The sequence below is a fragment of the Tupaia chinensis genome, unplaced genomic scaffold (assembly GCF_000334495.1).
Source record: "Tupaia chinensis unplaced genomic scaffold, TupChi_1.0 Scaffold138136_1, whole genome shotgun sequence".
In the NCBI taxonomy this organism is placed as follows: Eukaryota; Metazoa; Chordata; class Mammalia; order Scandentia; family Tupaiidae; genus Tupaia; species Tupaia belangeri.
The window spans coordinates 534,278-551,845 of record NW_006198035.1 but is presented as its reverse complement, the minus strand read 5'-3'; the positions used below and the strand labels follow the sequence as shown (position 1 = coordinate 551,845).

General features: G+C 45.7%; 1 protein-coding gene and 1 long non-coding RNA gene across 2 annotated transcripts in view; both read left to right on the top strand.

The window, feature by feature from the left end:
• The first annotated feature begins 825 nt into the window (after positions 1–825).
• Positions 826–5,626, top strand: LOC106736297 (uncharacterized). Its single transcript, XR_001371334.2, has 2 exons — positions 826–1,112; positions 5,535–5,626. It is a non-coding gene; the product is annotated as an uncharacterized LOC106736297 (long non-coding RNA).
• Positions 5,627–5,979: 353 nt separating this feature from the next.
• VWA3A (von Willebrand factor A domain containing 3A) overlaps positions 5,980–17,568 on the top strand; it is a 64,630-nt gene continuing 53,041 nt past the window's right edge. Inside the window, 6 exon segments of the mRNA XM_014592668.1 lie at positions 5,980–6,099; positions 6,101–6,162; positions 6,782–6,905; positions 11,309–11,433; positions 11,532–11,609; positions 13,889–13,943. Of these exon segments, the coding sequence (XP_014448154.1) occupies positions 5,980–6,099; positions 6,101–6,162; positions 6,782–6,905; positions 11,309–11,433; positions 11,532–11,609; positions 13,889–13,943 (564 nt within the window).

The window sequence follows — 17,568 nt, the reverse complement described above, 5'->3', positions numbered from 1 at the left end:
TCATGTGTTCAGGGAGCAAAGAAAGTAGGGAGAGTGGTAGAATCTCTGCCTGGGGCTCCCACGTCCCCCAGAGTGGAGTTTCAAAGCCAGCTGGCCTCCTTCACCCAGGATTCCATCAGGGTGGGCATGAGGGCTCTCGCCTCTTATTCTGAGTAGCCCGTGGTTGCTCGTGGCCTCTCGTGACTTCCTGTCCTCTCTCAGATCGCCCTCCTTCCCTGCCTGGCTGAATGCCCTGGATTTACACATGATGCTCCCAGCTCCCGACTGTCCTGCCCAGTGACTGGTGATTGATAAGCAGTTTCGGTGTTGAGGAGTTTGATTATTTCCGACCAGGCCTGAGGGAGCCACCGCTGGGCCCTCTCTGCAGGGGTTGCTACCCTGTGATGACCACAAGTGGCACACCTTCTGCCTAATAAAGCCAAGGTCAGAGGTTCAGCCACGGTGGTGCACACTGCTAAGACTGCTCCACTGGCAGGACCACAGGGAGGCCTGGGTTCAATTCACGTGCAGTGGTGTGCAGCGTGCGCCTGTCATCGTAGCAACATAGAGGCTGAGGCAGGAAGACCACAAGCTCGAGGCTGGCCTGGGCAACATAATGAGACACTTTAAAAAAAAAAAAAAAAAGAACTAGGACATGGCGGCATCAGCCTGATGTCCCAACTGGGAGACTGAGGCAGAATTATGACATAGTAAGAACCTGTTAAAAATGAACAACCCTAAAACCTCTAAAGGTCAGAAAGTGAAAATTAACGTGAGAAATGACCTGGAATTAAAAACAAAAACAAAAAAAACCTAATTGCAAGTTCCTTAACTACTTACAAGCTGGACAGCACTGGGTACCTCGATTCATCTCTCTTGAGCTCTGGAAAAGAAGGGGTTGGCGAGGTCCCCACCTACGAGCCAAGGCCTGGTTACATCACAATCACCTGAGGCCATTGTTCAGAACTGATGCTCCCACACTTGACCACAGCTCTCAGTCAGCCTCCTGGGTGGGAGCGTAGTATGCCTGCTTAGCAAGCAACCCAGGTGATTCTGCTAAGCCCCTGGTGCAGGTCGGGGCAGCAGGTAATCAGTCTCTCTGACCAGGCTGAGCTTGCTGCTTCAGTAGCCAGGTGGGTGGGGCTGGACCTGGTGAGAGTGGCAGACTGTCAGAGCTCCCCCGGGGAGTGTGTTTGGGGGCCCCAGGGAGCCTGAGGAGGCAAAGGTTACCATCTTTCATAAATGTCGCAGGTTCTCTGTCCCCCTGGAGGGAAGAAGCAGGCACCACTGGTCTAGACCATCATTCTTACCAGAGGTTCTAAAAATAGGAATGAGGTCCAAATTCTGCTCCGAGGCTTGTGTGAGGGTGGAGAAGAGCAGAGCGGCCTGGGAGAGGTTAACACAGTGGTGACTTCTCCCCCCCAGGGCGAGGAAGGTTTTCTCTCTCCCTATCCCAGACAGCAGTGGTGCGGTCTGTTACCTTGGAGACGAGCTAACACTCCCTGTAGGGCCAACTTCACTATGAGTTGCTTGGAGGAGCTTGGAGAAACTAAAAGTGGGAACCGAGAGCAGCAGGGCCCCCGGGTGCAGGAGCCCCCTCCCAAAGAAGGAGAAAGAAATGAAGAAACGCCAGGTGAGGGCGAGTGTCACAGGGCTGATAGGGATGGAAAAGGACAGGGCAGGGGAGGCGCAGTCGCTAAGGGCTAGACTGGGTGAGAAGGACTGAGGGAGCCCGGGGTCTTTAGACTCTGTTCCCTGTGTGCCCAGCATTGCCTAGGTGCTGGGGTGCACGAGTGGACAAGGAAGCAGTGGAGCTGATCCGGGACAGGCCATGCCAGCTGGGAGTGAGCTAGTGAGGGGGCGGCACAGGAGGGAACAGTCCCCTCCTAGGGGATTGGGAACAGCGAATAGGTGCAGGGAAGACTTCCTGAGGATTCTTGTCAGGCAAGTGGCAAAGGGTGTTTCCAGAAGGACTTGGGCAGAGACGGGTGTGAAACAGTAAGTTGTGTGCAGGTCGGGGTTGCCAGGGAGCCGAGAGGCATGGGAGATGGGGACAGGTAAGCGAGGGCCGGATCCCAAAGAAAGGAAAAGCTCTGTGAAGACCTGCACAAGCCATTCCAGAATCCAGGCACACGGGCCTCTGAAATCATTAGGAGATGGTACTCACCGGAAAGGGGGACCCAGGGGTGCCCAGTGTTCATGAGGCATACCTGTGAATATTTCAGCTGTCCCTGCCGTTAGAGTCTACCAGGAAAGCTTACTGTTAGAAAGTCCGTTTTTTGTTTTGGTTTGTTTTCGTTTTTTAAAGACACTGCCACATTATCCTGGTGTTTCCTAGGAAACAAAACATCCTCCGAATAAAAAATTAAAGACCTGAAAGAGGAAGGCAAGTTGCTGAACGACCTGTAGGCTGTTCTATTTAATGATAGCATAAGGCCACATCTAAACGAGTGTTTAAGCTGCAACTTCATTTGGAGTTTCACACGTGCTGTTTCTTTGTTTTGTGTTGTTGCAAGTGGCAGAAGCCTGAGTTACTTCCACAAAAAGGTGGGGAACTGTAAGGAATGGGGTACCTCATGGAACCTAAGAGAAGAAAGGGAAGTCAGTTCTCACAGGTGCCTGGGATAAATAATTTGACATTCAAGAACCAAGGCAGTTTCTCAACCTCCTTTCCCTTTATCTTCCCTCCTCAAAATATTGATTGAGTGTCTGCCAGGCCCTGCTCTCTTGTAACTTGCAATATAATGGAAGAGAGACACCAGTTTTCAAAAATCACACTAATTAACGTGTCATTCCAAATTCAGATACCTGCTGTGAAAGAAAGGAGCGTAGTTCTATGAAAGCCTATATGAAACAAACCTGAAATAGAATGGGATGCTTGAAATTTCCTGGGGAAAGTAACATTTAAGCTGAAATGGCAAGTCGGGTAGGGAGAGGGGAGAAGAATGTTCCAGAGCAATGAAAAGTCCTGTGGTTAACTACATAGCACCCCAGGAAATGAAAAGGGAGGGTCCTTGAGGAACACAGAAGGGGAGAGCAGATGTGAAGTGGGAAATCCAGAGGCGCAGGTGAGCAGCAGCCAGACCACGTACAGCCTCAAATGCCATCCTAAGAATGTAGATCTTCATCCTAGAATTAAAGGGAAGCTTTTGAATATTTTGAAGCAGGAGGAAGGGAGGCATGTAAAACTGGATTTGTGTTTTTAAAAAATTACCCTGGCTTCAGTAGGGAGAACAGATTGGATAAGAGAACTGATGGGGTGGGTGCAGAGAGGCCAGTTAGAGTCTACTGCAGGTGTCCATGGCAGATTTGACAGTGACCTGGACTGGAAATATGTCAGTGGAGACAGAGTGAAGAGATTTAAAAGAGGTAAAATTGGTACCAGCAGGTGATGTAATGGTTGTGTTATAGTTGACCATGGTTTGAGTCCCAGACTAAGTGGCTTAAAACTCAGGTCCGGTGCATGTGCATTTGTGCCCAAGAGGAGAATGGAGAAGAAGGGATTGCAGCATAGCCATCCCTCACAGGGGGTGATTTCTCACTTTCTGTCTCTCTGTCTCTGTCTGTCTGGCAAGTACACGTGCCCTATAGCAAAATTATCTCTCTAAAAAAAAAAAAGGGGGAGAGAGGTCAAATTAACACCCTTGGAAGTGAGTGTCAAGACTAATTCCTAAGTTAGACTTACATGAGCAGATAAATTGTGATTGCTTTCTGGAAGCTAGAGAACAATGAAGAGAGAACAAGATTATATGGAGTATCTTGAGTTCAGTCTCTGGCACACTGAGCTTGAGATGCTCCAAGTAGAGATATCCAGATATCCAGTGTCAATGAACACACGTGTGTTTAGGAGCCTGAAAGGGATGTAGGTCTAAAATTTTCCTTCTGAGATTTGTTTAAGATTGCCTAGGAAGAGAGGAGAAAGCGAAATGAGAACAGTACAATTTAGCCTCGAGGAACACCAACTTTTTTTCTTGATCTTCATCGTTCTTTTTTTTGAGAGAGATTTTTCCTATAGGGTGTGTGTGCTCACCAGAGAGACAGAAGGTGAGAAATCACCCCCTAGGGGCAATGGCCACACTGCAGTTCCATCTCCTCCATTCTCCTCTCCAAACTTTTAGGCACTCATACACACACCCAGTGTGAGTTTCAAGCTGCTGGGTCTGGAACCTGAACCACAGTTGACCACAGGTGAGTTCAACACCTTAACCACTATACCATCTGCTGGCCCCAAAGAATACCAACTTCTAATGCTCATATGGAGGAGAAGGAGCCTGCAAAGGAGACCAAGGAGGAGCAGGCAGGGAGCAGGCAGGAGAGAGCAGCCCTCTGGAAACCAAGGCAAAAAATGTTCTATTTTCCTCCGAAAATAATCATTTCCCCCTTCTGAATGTACACAGTAGCCTCACAGTTCCTAATTCCAAATTCCCAGAAAGAGGGTCTGATTACTTCATCTTGGTTACATGACTCAGGAAGTCGTGACTAGTGGGCTGTAAAGACTCACCCCTTTGAGTGTAGGCACAGTTCTCAGAGAAAAGAACTCAACCACACCTCAGTATGATTTCCTTTGTTCTTGAAATCACTGTGATCTGGCCAGTCTCTGTTCCTTGAAGAACTCAAGCTCTTTCCCACCTCAGGGTCTTCACATTTGCTATCCCTTCTGCCTGGTCCAGCCGTCACCATATTCTTAATGTAATCACCTCCTTTTTATCCTCCTGGAAAATCTAAGCTCAGAAGACACCTGACCCAACCATTCTGTCTACGCAAAATATTAGGTCATCAGGAAAATCATGACCTATCTTTTTATACAAAAATGTGTCATGACTTTCCCAATGACCCAATAGAACACTTTCTTGACTACTTTCCATCATAGCATCTGATTTACTTTTTTTTTGGAGAGGTTTTTGCTATAGGGCGCGTGCACTCGCCAGAAAGACAGAGAGAGACAGAGAGACAGAAAGCAAGAAATCACCCCCCCAGGGGGGATGGCCACTCCGCAGTCTTTTCTCCTCCATTCTCCCCTCGGGATCTTGGGCACGCACGCACACGTGCACGGCATGAATTTAAGCCATCAGGTCCGGGACTCGAACCATGGTCGACTACATGGGAGTCCAGCGACATAGCCATTACACTAACTGCTGGCCCCCCATTTACTTTTTTAATAGCATTTTCCAGCTTGTAATTACTCTATTTGATTTTTAATGATTTATTTTATCTATCATTAATATTTTAATTTGCTATAGGGCACATGTGCTCACCAGAGACAGAGAGAGAGAAAATGAGAAAACAAGCTACCAGGTCTGGTACTCAAACTGCCATCAGTCACATGGGAGTCCAGTGCCCTAACCACCCCACCACCTACGGGCCCCATTTGATTTTTTAAAAATATCAGCCTCCCTTTAGAATAGAAGCTCTGTAAGGACAAGGACAACGTCTGTCTCAATGCTTTTCAACTGGGGATGATTTCTCCCCCCAGGGGATGTTTTACAAAGTCTGGAGAGATCTTTTTGTTGTCACAATGTGGTGGGGGGAGGCGAAGTACTGTTGGCATCTCGTAGGTAGAGGCCAAGAGATGCTGCTAAACATCCTACATGCCCTGGACATCCCCACAACGAAGAATTATGCAGTCCAACATGTGAAGTGCTAAGGGTGAGGAACTTTGTTTTTTCTTCTTTTTTGCTAAAGGGTGCTTGCCAGAAAAAAAAAAAAAGAGAGAGAAAGTAAAAAGTTTCCCTCTCAACAGGATGGCCACAATTTTTTCTCCCCTATTTACTTCTTGGGATCTTGGACACTCATACACACACACACAGAGTGTTTTCCAAGCCACTGGTGTCTGGGACTCAAACCACAGAGTCAGCTCTGTGGGATCCAGCTACCTTAACCTCCACGCCACCTGCTTGCCTGAGAAACTCTCATTATCTTGTTCACCACTGTATCCTCCATACCAAGCCCAGTGCCTGATATCAAGGAGCCTTCAATATGTATTTACCGAGTTAATTTATTATGGAAGAATTGAGCCAAAAAATACGATCGAAACCCCAAATCTATAGTCTATATGCTGTGCTTATCCTCTTCCTTTATATTCTTTTCCTCTTTAGGAAAATAGATGCTGGCTGTTTTTCTAATGGCTACACAAACTAGTCATGTCTTCCACAGTCAAGATAATAACTTTCTGGAAAATCATTGGTAAGTGTTATTCTCTGATTTTGCAAATGAAAGCCACAACATTTTGCTCACAGAAGTTGAGGGGAAGGATCTGCCTCACAGTGAGACTGGGTAAATCAGCGTTGCAACATTTTATACTTGCCTTGGCTTTCGTTATCCATTGGGTCCTCGAGAAAGTCATGACTTCTTTTTTTTAAAGAATTATTTTATTTAACTTCATTCATTCATTCAGAGGGACAGAGTGTGTTCACTTGCACATGTGCGTGTGCATGCATACACACGCACGAGAGAGAGAGAGAAAGAGCAAACCGCCAGGTCCAGGACTCGAACCACAGTCGACCATATGGGAATCCAGCACCCTTAACCACCATGCCACCTGCTGGCCCCTATGATGTATTTTTCTATGCAAAAATGTGTCATGACTTTTCCAGCGACTCAAAAACTACCAGAATAGTATAATAAAATATCTCATGAACCCAGAGTCCACATTTTATTTATCAGAACTCTTTAGGAACACTTACCAGTTACTGCACAGAAATAAAAATGATTCTGGATCCTTTTAGGGAAGAGAAGAGGAACAGGCAGTATGAAGTCAGTGTCCAGGGCTGGGGTATTGATCAAATCACTTTATGTTTTGTAGCGTGAGGAAAAACATGGACAGACATCCAAAGAAGCAATTGAACCAGAAGGTTATGAATGGACTTGGCCAAGATCCAGACGATGGATTACTGGTCACACACATTAACCAGACACAGGACTTACTGGTAAATACCATAGCACTTTAACTGAAATCATAGCCTACAAATCATAGCCAGAGAATTTACACTGTGTTAAATCCTGAGTATTTGTTTCTTCTCATAAGACCCCAGGACGGGAAAAGAGTAATTAAGCATTCCTCTCTAATCCTCTGCCTTTAGAAATCTCTATGCTGAAGACTCTGCATGCTATTCATAGAAACTTGATAGCCTTCTTCACAACATGAAGAATTCAAGAGTGTGTGATGATTCTGACCATGTTATCAAAGCCTGAAGTCGAAGGGATTTCCTCCTGAAATTTTCCTTTTGGGATTTGTTTTTCTTTAGGACTTTCTTAAATCTAGATTTAAAAATCCCTTTTAGAAAATGCTATTGGAACCAGCAGTTAGCGTAATGGTTATGTCGCTGGACTCCCACATAGTTAACCGTGGTTCAAGTCCCGGACCCAGTGGCTTAAAACTCATGCCAGGTGCGTGCGCATGTGTGCCCAAGATCCCAAGAGGAGAACAGAGGAGAAGGGATTGCGGCGTGGCCATCCACCGGGGCGGGGGGGTGATTTCTCATTTTCTGTCTCTCTGTCTCTCTCTGTCTGTCTGGCAAGCGCACGTGCCCTATAGCAAAAAAAAAAACAAACAAAAAAAAACCCAAAAAACAAACAAACAAAAAAACCTTCTCCAAAAAAAGAAAATGCTATTGAAGCAAAAAGGTTATGACGAGTGACTGCCTTTAGAATAACTAGACTATGGTTTTAGGCTGATTGTCAGCATGTAAATAAGCTGCCTTCCCAAGAGAGTGAGTGAATTGCCGAACTCAAAATTCATCCTACCATGGAAACATTTACATGAGTGGGTGCGGGGACAAGGCTGGCCACGAACATCTCCTTCCTAATCTACATTCGAGCTGATGATAATCAGTCAGGAACAATGCAGTGGTAATGCTAGCCATGAAACAATCATAAAAATAGTCATGCTTTACTTTTCTCACGTTTTGGTACTCCCAGGAGAGCAAGTCGAATGAAAAGGAAATGAGGAAAGGTCCGCACTAGTGTTTAGAACGGAAGGAATCTTTCGATGATTTCAGCTGTCGTTGAAATGGCATATTATACCATTTAATTTCGTATTAGTATACATGACTTTGCAGGTGGACAGAGGACCACTCCTACATTTCCCAGCCACAGCTGGGGCCTCCTTCGCCTCACACATCTAGAGCAGTGGGAAAGAGGAAAATGACCGCTGGACACGAAGATGTGCCCATTTTCTATGTAGAGCGCCTCCTTTTGTGTCTGATCAGCATGGCCGAGAGTCCAAATCTACATTATGCTTAATAGTGGCTCTTCAGGGACCAGCAGTTAGCGTAATGGCTATGTCACTGGACTCCCATGTAGTCAACCACAGTTCGAGTCCCGGACCTGGTGGTTTAAACTCATGCCGGGTGCATGTGCGTGTGTGCCCAAGATCCCGAAAGGAGACTAGAGGAGAAGGGATTGTGGTGTGGCCATTCCCCCTGGTGGGGGTGTTTCTCACTTTCTATCTCTCTGCCTCACTCTTTCTGGCAAGCACATGTGCTCTATAGCAAAAACCTCTCAAAAAAAATAGTGGATCTTCAAATATTTGTAATACAAAATTCAGGTCCTAAAGCATAACAGGTCCATTCAAATGAAAGAAAGGTGGAAGGAAGGTGGATTATGACTATCACGCTCAGCGTTACACCAACCCGGGAGACTGTTGGATCCTGAAAGACGCGAAGAGTGACATCTAGTGTTCATACCATGTGCAGCGACGGTTCCCTAAGTGTGGGCCAAGTATGATCTGATCTGACGTGGTGCTGTTCACGGGCAGGGCATTCTTTAGTAGAAAATCACACAGAACATGATCTTGTCAGTCAGTTCTCTCAATCCTTCATGGAGATAGTCACAGAGATAGCCCAGTTTGCTGGTAGGGAGACAATACAGTGTCCTGGTTACCAGCGTGACCAGAGTTAAAGCTCGTGTTTAAATCCCTGCTCTACCACTCTAGCTGCATGACCTTGGACGTTTCTTAAACCCCTCTGTGCCACAGTTTCCTTGTGGGTAAAGCAGGGTTACAGCGATGGGACCTATTTTGTAGAATGAGATGAGTTAATATATGGAAAGTGTTTTACATACAATAAGTGTGCTCTTTGAATGTTTGCTGTAATTATGAGTACATTTTCACACTTCTTTAACACTTGCTGATTAAAAAAAAAAAATCAGAGTGGAGCAGGCTTCAGGCACAGAACTTAAGGCATCCAATACTATCCAACCGGAATATAATCGCATGTTATTTTCACTGTCTTTTTTTTTTTTTCCTCAGACGGTTTGTTTTATTTTTGTAAGTTTATTTCATGAAAAAGAATGTACACCCCTCGCAGGGTCTGTCACATCATGATCCCCTTCCCCCAGTCCTTCAGTTAGTCAGGATCTGGAAAGAATACACCTGGCATGTTTGAGGTCAACTTGGGATCCGAGCCCGTGCTCAGCCTGTGGCTTCCAGCACTGCAGATCATTATGCTACACCTGGGCCACCTAGGGTAGGCCTAGGTTTCAGGGTGACCTTCTCCTTATGGCCAAAGCTGAGGAGGAGCTAAGGATCATTGCTGGGAGCTGTTTATACAGAAGCACCTCGGGCTGTGCCCTCCACTGCAGCTTAGTGAGCCCTGTAGTGAGCCAGGTGAAACCTGGGAGCTTGTCTTGCAGTGAGCTAGGTGAGCGGGTGGGGGAGCTCAGTGTCACAGAGCTAGAAAATGGAGAGCTTCAGGGTTTTGCATGCCTTTCTTCTTCTCTCCCATTCTTCCTTCATCCTATCCAGGGTATTTCCTTCAGCTTTAGGACTTTCCTCCCCCCTCTCCTACCTCATCCACTACAAGGAAAGCTCTGACATAGACAAGCTCAGCCAGAACCCACTTACAGTCGAGCAGGTACCCAGGAGACATCTTTGAATCCAGATTGGATCCCAGTGGGTTAGAAAGGGCTCAGGCTCACTCAGCAGGTGCCTCAGGGTAGTGTCTCTCACACTGGGACTGACCTGATCCCCCCTCATGATCCCAGTCCATACCCTAAGTGAGTCATGGTCAACTCCAGCAACATGGAAAACCTATTTGTGCCACCTAAACTGCAGTGGGAGTACTGGAAGCTCTGAGAGAGTCCCTGCCTCACCCAGGCCTGTACACCTTTCCAGCTTCATCTCCTGGCACATTATCCTGGAGGGGGCAGAACTCACAAACCTAAAACAATACAGTGAAGACAAGTGTGGAAATAAACAAAGCCACTCAAATGAGAAAGGCAGTTTATTCAGAGCTTGTCAGAGCATGGGAATCAGTCACCATCCCTCGTGTTTGGCAGATACTCAGAGGCAGGCAGGGAAATAGGGAAGCTTGATCATGAAAAACAGGGACAACTTCAGGCATGCCTGATTGGAGGTTGTTTCAAGGTGAGACCCTGCAAGCAAAACGACCTTCGAAGCTCAAAGGAACTGAGAGACCAAAGGATGAAGTAGACAAGTCCAGTTTATGGGAATGAGCTGATTAAGGGAAGTTGGAATCAGAAGCAAAGTGTTAGGTGGCTGCATGATAAGTAGATCTCTGCTCTCTTCACCCCCAAAGCGTATCTTACGTAGCTTGTACAGGAAGGAGTTATAAAGAAGAATAGCATAGAGAAGCACTGAGGAAGGTACAGAGCAGTTTCGGATGTCAATCCCGCATCTTAACTGTGATCAGGGGAATGCAGCTCCCTGGGGAAGGATAATAGGTAGGTTTACTACAACGGCTTAAGCTACATTCCAACCTTGGGAATGTCACCAAGGAAATTTGGAGCTAAATGTTGGTCAAGTTGGTGGATTAACTTCAAGATGGAGTGACTTTAGTTGGTTCTACCACAGAGGTTATTGGCTTGAGAGGCTAGAACTGGGTTAATTAGAAGCAAGGTATTTTACGTGATTGGTTTCGGGAGCATATTTGGCTTTTTCTGGTTGGTTCCAAGCTGGAAGCAGGGACAAAAGTTAGGGAAGCTGGTAGTTATTAGCCAAATCCTGATCATTCTGGACCAGTTGCTAGAGAGGTTAGGAGTCAGAGTTCCATTGTCATATTGCCCAGCCATGGTACATTTGTATATTCAGTCTCACAGAGCAGGATATGGTGAGTGACCCTTGAGTTGTCTAAACACACACTGGGGATGAAGTGAGAGGCAGGGAATGGGTAGTCTTTCCAAGGCAACTGACCCTGCACCCGGGCCTCCACATTCATCTATTCCCTCAGCAACCCGAAGTTTTAGATTGTTTTAAGGTAGGAGCAGTCGGAATTGACAACTCTTGGGTATCATGTGAAGGAGACCTAGGGTATCCTTGGTCTTTTATTCCCTTTCTATGGTTTGCTATTTGATTCTGGCTTTTGTCTTACAGAGGCTGCAGGGGAGCGAGACCCAGTCTTCAGCTGGGGAGGACTCTGAAGACTGGCTTTCAACTCATAGTTTAAAATTCGAGAAGCTCACCTTAGCTGATCTGATCAATCAGGGCACAGCAGTGCTGTAAGTCCAAAGCCATTCCCCTCACCCCTCCAAGGCTGTGGTGACATATGCAGCCCCCCTGGGCTTCAGAGGCTCTTCATAAGGTTTTACTTCTTTAGGGAAGAAGGCAGCAATATCATGCAGAAAGTGCATTTCTCCAGCCAGACCATCTGCCATTTTGAATCAAAGCTTTCTGAGTAAGTATGTTTCTCAATGTCCTCTCCAAACCGAAAGTTCAAAACTGATCTCATTTTGGCAAGCTGAAAGTAGCAATCTCTCTGGTGCTTTGGCCAGATCTCTTCACATTTCTAGCCCTAGTATCCTCTTTTCTCAGACAAAGCAGTTGGACCAGATGAGGGTCTCTCAGCCATCAAAATCTGTGGTCCCTTTGGATAAACACTTAAAACCTCACAGCTTCATTTGATGTTTAATGGTTAAGAATGACTACTTTTATTAAGGCTTTCACCATCAAGCACATGCAATCACTAGAGAGAGAGAAAGTGAGTGAAAGGGAAAGTGAGAAATAGCACCCCCTGGGAGTGGGATGACCACACTGCAATCCCCTCTCCTCCATTCTCCTTTTGGGACTTTGGGCATGTACACACAGAGACCTGGCAAGATTTTTAAGCTGTCAGGTCCAAGACTTGAATTGCAGTTGACCTGTGGGAGTCCAACACCTGAACCATCACACCACCTGCTGGTCCCAAGGATGACTGCTTTCAATGTCAGATTGGTTTGGGTCATACTTCTGCAAATTTATGTGAAATATATGTATATAGGCATACATTCCCACTCCTAAACCAGATTTTGATAGCACGTGTAGGCATGCAAACATATATACCCATACACACAAATATCTCTCTTGATCATCGGTAGACAGGATGGTCCCTAAGATTCCATCCCAGCTGTGACAATCAGTGATCTATCATTACTGTTTGCCTGAGGTTTCTTTAAACTTTATTACATTTATTAATTTGTCAGACATTCTGCTTAGAGTTTCATGCATTATCTGATTTAATCCTTACAACAACCCAAAATGTTATGTTACTTTCAAGCTAGTTAACCAAAAGTTAATTGCTAAATGACCACTTATAGAATGGCAAATGGTCAAATTTATCAAAGCATTTTAATTGGAAAATTTATAGTAATTTGTATATGGTTGGAAGGTCAAACAGGTTTTAAAGAATTCTGCAATACTTTGGTTGCTTATTTTTAATCATGAATCCAGCATTTTAAGAAACATTCAAATCTATTTAGCTAATTAGTCACTTGGAAAATTGATTCTCAGTAAATTTACGTTTGGCAAATTGACTTGAATAGAGTCCTATTATTATTTTCATGTCAGAGATGATGAAATCTGGACTCAGAGCAGTTACCCCACCTATCCAAGGTCACACAATTAGTAAATGGCAGAGCTGTCTCACTGTAAGAGTCACCTCTTAACTCCATCCACACTAAAGTATTCCTTACAGCCATCTGCCACCCTCTGCCCATCCTTTCATATCCATATGCCTTCCTTGTCCCTGTCTAGGCCCTCAAGTCCCACCTGCCCTCACTGGAGGGAAATCAATTAAATTCAAGTGACTGCATCCTGACCTTGAGCACCGCTCCATGCTAGTCTCCAGCCAGTCACCGGAATGGTCACAGTACAGGAATTCAAGAAGATCCTCTGTCTACTTTTCAGGAACTCCATGTTAATTGGTCCAGCAAGAAACTGCTGCTGAACTGCTTCTGTTGTGCCTCTGTGGCCAGTTCCCAGGAGACTAGGAACAGTTTCCTCTGAGAAAACACAGATTTGGGACCAGCAGTTAGTGTAATGGCTATGTCGTTGGACTCCCATGTAGTCAACTGCGGTTCAAGTCCCGGTCCTGGTGGCTTAAACTCATGCAGGGCGTGCATGTGTGTCCAAGATTCCGAGAGGAGAATGGAGGAGAAAGGATTGCAGCATGGCCATCCCCTCTGGGGGGGGTGATTTCTTGCTTTCTGTCTCTCTGTCGCTCTCTGGCTTTCTGGCGAGTGCACGTGCCCTATAGCAAAAACCTCTCCAAAAAAAGAAAAGAAAAGAAATAAAAGAGAAAACACAGATTTGAGCAAGTGCAAGAGTGTTCTTCTGGGACCAGCAGTTGGTGTAATGGCTATGTTGCTGGACTCCCACGTAGTCGATCGTGGTTCAAGTCCCGGACCCGGTGGCTTAAACTCACACCAGGCGCATGTGCGTGTGTGCCCAAGATCCCAAGAAGAGAATGGAGGAGAAGGGATTGCGGCGTGACCATCCCCTCTGGGGGGTGATTTCTCGCTTTCTGTCTCTATGTCTCTCTCTGTCTGTCTGGCGAGTGCACGCGCCCTATAGCGAAAACCTCTCCAAAAAGAAAAGAAAAGAAAACCAGTCCCATCCACCCCTTCGTTCCGTGTATGTAAAGCTGTTGCTCAGTGATGAAGCCCCCTGCGGTCATAATTCCTTCCGATGTTTTGACAGAGTTATTGAAGCCTACCAGCAGAGAATGCAGTGGCTCGCAGAAAACAGCAAGAAGGTAACAGGCATAGATTTTATTCTTTGTTTAGCATCTGCTAGAACCCTTTCAGGTGTGAATGGTAGACTTCCAACTTACTGGCTTCAGCTAAAAAGGAACTTTCTTAACTCACATAAATGAAAAGCCTATACACAGCTATATCCAGGTCCTCAAATGTCATCTCTTTGCCTCTGGGTTCTGCTTTTATGTGAGTTGGTTTCATTATGAGGATGGCTCTCCCAGGCTTAGGAAAATGGTCACAAACAACTCGAAGCCCACATACCACCATCTAGACAACCCCAGTCATGAAAGACCTCATTTCCTGTTCCCTGTGTTCTCCCAAGTCCTGGGATTAATTCTCATTGGACTAAATCACCATAGCCAAGGAAATAAAATATACTAACTGGCCTGATCTGGAATTAGTGCTCACTCCTGGTTAAAAAAAAAAAAAAAATGAGGTGGAGACATGGGAGGAGACTGGGTGAGCACCCCCAAACCTCATGGACTGAGCAAGGGAGACATGGTTGCACGAGAGAAGCCAGAGTGGTGCTATCAGACGGGGAAGTGGATCCTGGGCAGGTGGGACCCACAGAGGTCCGCCGGCCCTATAACAAGATCCATAGGACTACGGCTGGCCATCTAGACAGATCTTTTCTTGAAAATGTGACCATTTTCCTCAGACCACAAGGTAGAAGAGTGATCATGAGCAAATTAACCTTTGCTTTGCTTTTTCATTTGTTTTTCTTTCTTTTTCTCCAACTGATATTTTCTACTGCTTACACCTGTAGACACAGTACTCTTATTTTAACACCCGGGACAGACAAATGATAAAGTCCATGTTCCCCACTCCCACTTTCCACTTCTGCCCAAGACCAGTAAATAACAACACGGTGCGGAGGCTGCCTGTCCCATGATTCCTGGGCGTAGTACACCTCAGATCCAGAATCTTCTTCGTTTCTTGGGCTGATTGGCAGATGCATGTCTCCAGCTATGGCACACTTCTTCTGGTTGCCCTTGGTAACACAGGCCAAGAGAACCCAGAGGGATGACAGCTTCACTTTTCCAAAAAACATCCATTTAGGAAATGCTGGCACCTGTCCTCGCACCTTTGGCAAAGCGGGTAGTGATTGATAGGCCCTTCTTCCCTCACTGCTTCTGATGGAGGCATGAAACAAACCTAGATTGGATCCTAGGGAAATGATTACCTGCAAATCAATTCATGAGGACTCTAGTCTATCACTGGTCTTAGTTCCCTGATTCGTCAGTGAGACCATGGACAAGTGCCTCACTTGTCTGGGCATCTATCTGGATATCTGTGGGGGACAAAAGCAGAGTTATAAACTGGTAGCATGCAGGCCAAAACATAGCCATATTTTTCTTGGCCTCATAGCTTTAAATATTTTTTTATTTAGTTGCCAAATTTAAAAAACCCTGATATTTTTCTTTTATGTCTGCTTTCAGACATTTCTTACAGGATGAGAATAATTGGTATCACTAGGCTCCAATGACCTCTTATGTACCTGTCTAGTTATTTCTATGGGATATATTTCTAGAATGTCAATGACTGGGTTTAAGGGAACGTGTGTTTTTGATTACAAAAGCTATAAAACCCTAATGGAAGCTTTTTTAAATGTTTAAAAGAAATATAACCGACTCTAAAATTTGACTTCTTCTGGTCCCTGAGGATTGGCAATATCCTAGGAAGCCTCATGCTTCCTTTGGGTCATGAATTCAGCAACTATTTATTGGGCAGTTACTGCGTGTCAGGCACTAGTCTCGGATCGAGAGTACAAACTTGACCAAGAAGGTCTGACTTCCTAGGGCTTACAGTCCAAAGAGGAGGACAAACAATTAATAAATTAACAACCCTATGCAAAGTCAGTTAGTGCTAGTGCTTTAAAGAAAAAGAAAGCAGGGCTAGGGAATAGAAAGTGGAATAGAACGGGCCGGGCCACAGAGCCGTACCAGAGCTACAACCATAAACCTACGACAGTGACATTAAATGTAATGCACTTGACCATCCTGAAACTATCACCCACCCCCAACCCAGTCTGTGGAAATATTCTCCTCCATGAAACCAAGCCCTGGTGCAAAAAAACACTGAGGAATGCTGGACTAGATGAGGGCTATTTAAATACAATGGTCAAGAAAACTACTCTGTGGAGGAGACATTTGAACTGACACCTAAAGAAACTGAGGGAGTGAGCCACATCTGTTGAGAACTAGGGGAGAGTGTTCCAGACAGAAGGAACAGCAAATGCAAAGACCCAGATGGAGGACGATCTTCGTGTATTCCAAAAGCGACGGCAGGCCAGCGTCGTAATCTGGATAAGAACTGAAGGACGTGAGGTTAGATAGGCAGGTTCAGATGAGAGAGAGCCTTATTCCAAAGGTGAGGGTTTCAGTTTGGTTTATTTAGTTAGTTTGTTAGTTTGTTTGTTTTTTGCCAGAGGGCATTTGTGTTCAGAGAAAGGAGGAGAAATCATCTCCATTGGGGTGTGGTCATACTACAATCCTTTCTCCTCCGCTTCGTCTTATCAGTGTTTTAGTCTCACACGCACATGTGCCCAGGTGTGTTTTTCAAGCCACCGTGGCCAGATTTCAAACAGTTGGCCATGTGGGATCTGACTCCCTTGACATGAATCTGACAGGTTTCCAAAGGGTCACTCTGGTGACTGCATAAATTCACTACAGAGAACAAAGGTGGAAAGAGGAAGATCAGGCTAGGTGCCCTGACAAGGATGGCAGCAAGGATGGCAGCTTCCACTCAAGATGGTAGCTTAGACTGAAATGCTGGATGAGATGAGAAATGGTGGGTTTGGGACACAGTCTGAAGGTAGAGCCAGCAGGACTTTCTGATGGAGGACAAGTTTGGGCCCAGAGTGCCTGGGTTTAGGCTGACTGCCATTTACTGAGACGTGGAAGGCTGAGGGAGAAACAAGTCTGAGAGGAGAACCAAGAGGTCTTGTTTTGGACATTTGGACTGTGAGGGACTTACATCTGCCCAGATATTCAGGCAGAGATGAGGAACAGGCTATTCGATGCATGTGACTGGAGCTCAAGGGAGATCTGCCCAGAGATGGTATTGAAAGACATGAGGGGCCAGCCGGTGGTATGATGGGTAAGGTGCTGGACGCCCACATGGCTGACCACGGTTCAAGTCCTGAACTGGGCGGCTTGCTTTCTCGCTCCCCCTGCCACCTTGTGTGAGCACATGCCCTATAGCAAATTTAAAAATAATAATAATGGGACCTGCAGATTGCATAATGGTTACATTGCTGGACTCCCACGTAGTTGGCTGTGGTTTGAGTCCCAGAGCCAGAGGCTTAAAACTCATGCCAGGTGAATGTGCGTGTATGCTCAAAATCCTGAGAGGAAAGTGGTGAAGAAGGGATTGCAGCATGGCCATCCCTCCGGGGAGTGATTTCTCACTTTCTTTTTTTTTTTTATTCATACATTAAATCGCTATACATCATTTAGATTGTGAAGAGACTTTACCCAGGATGATTTACACCTCAGTCCAGCCCAGTTGAGACTACCATACACATCCTCATCAACAGATAATAAATCTTATTTGTGTCTCACAAGTGTCTTACCTCTCCATTTTCCCCCAAAATTTCCTACGCTCCTACCCTCCCACACTCTT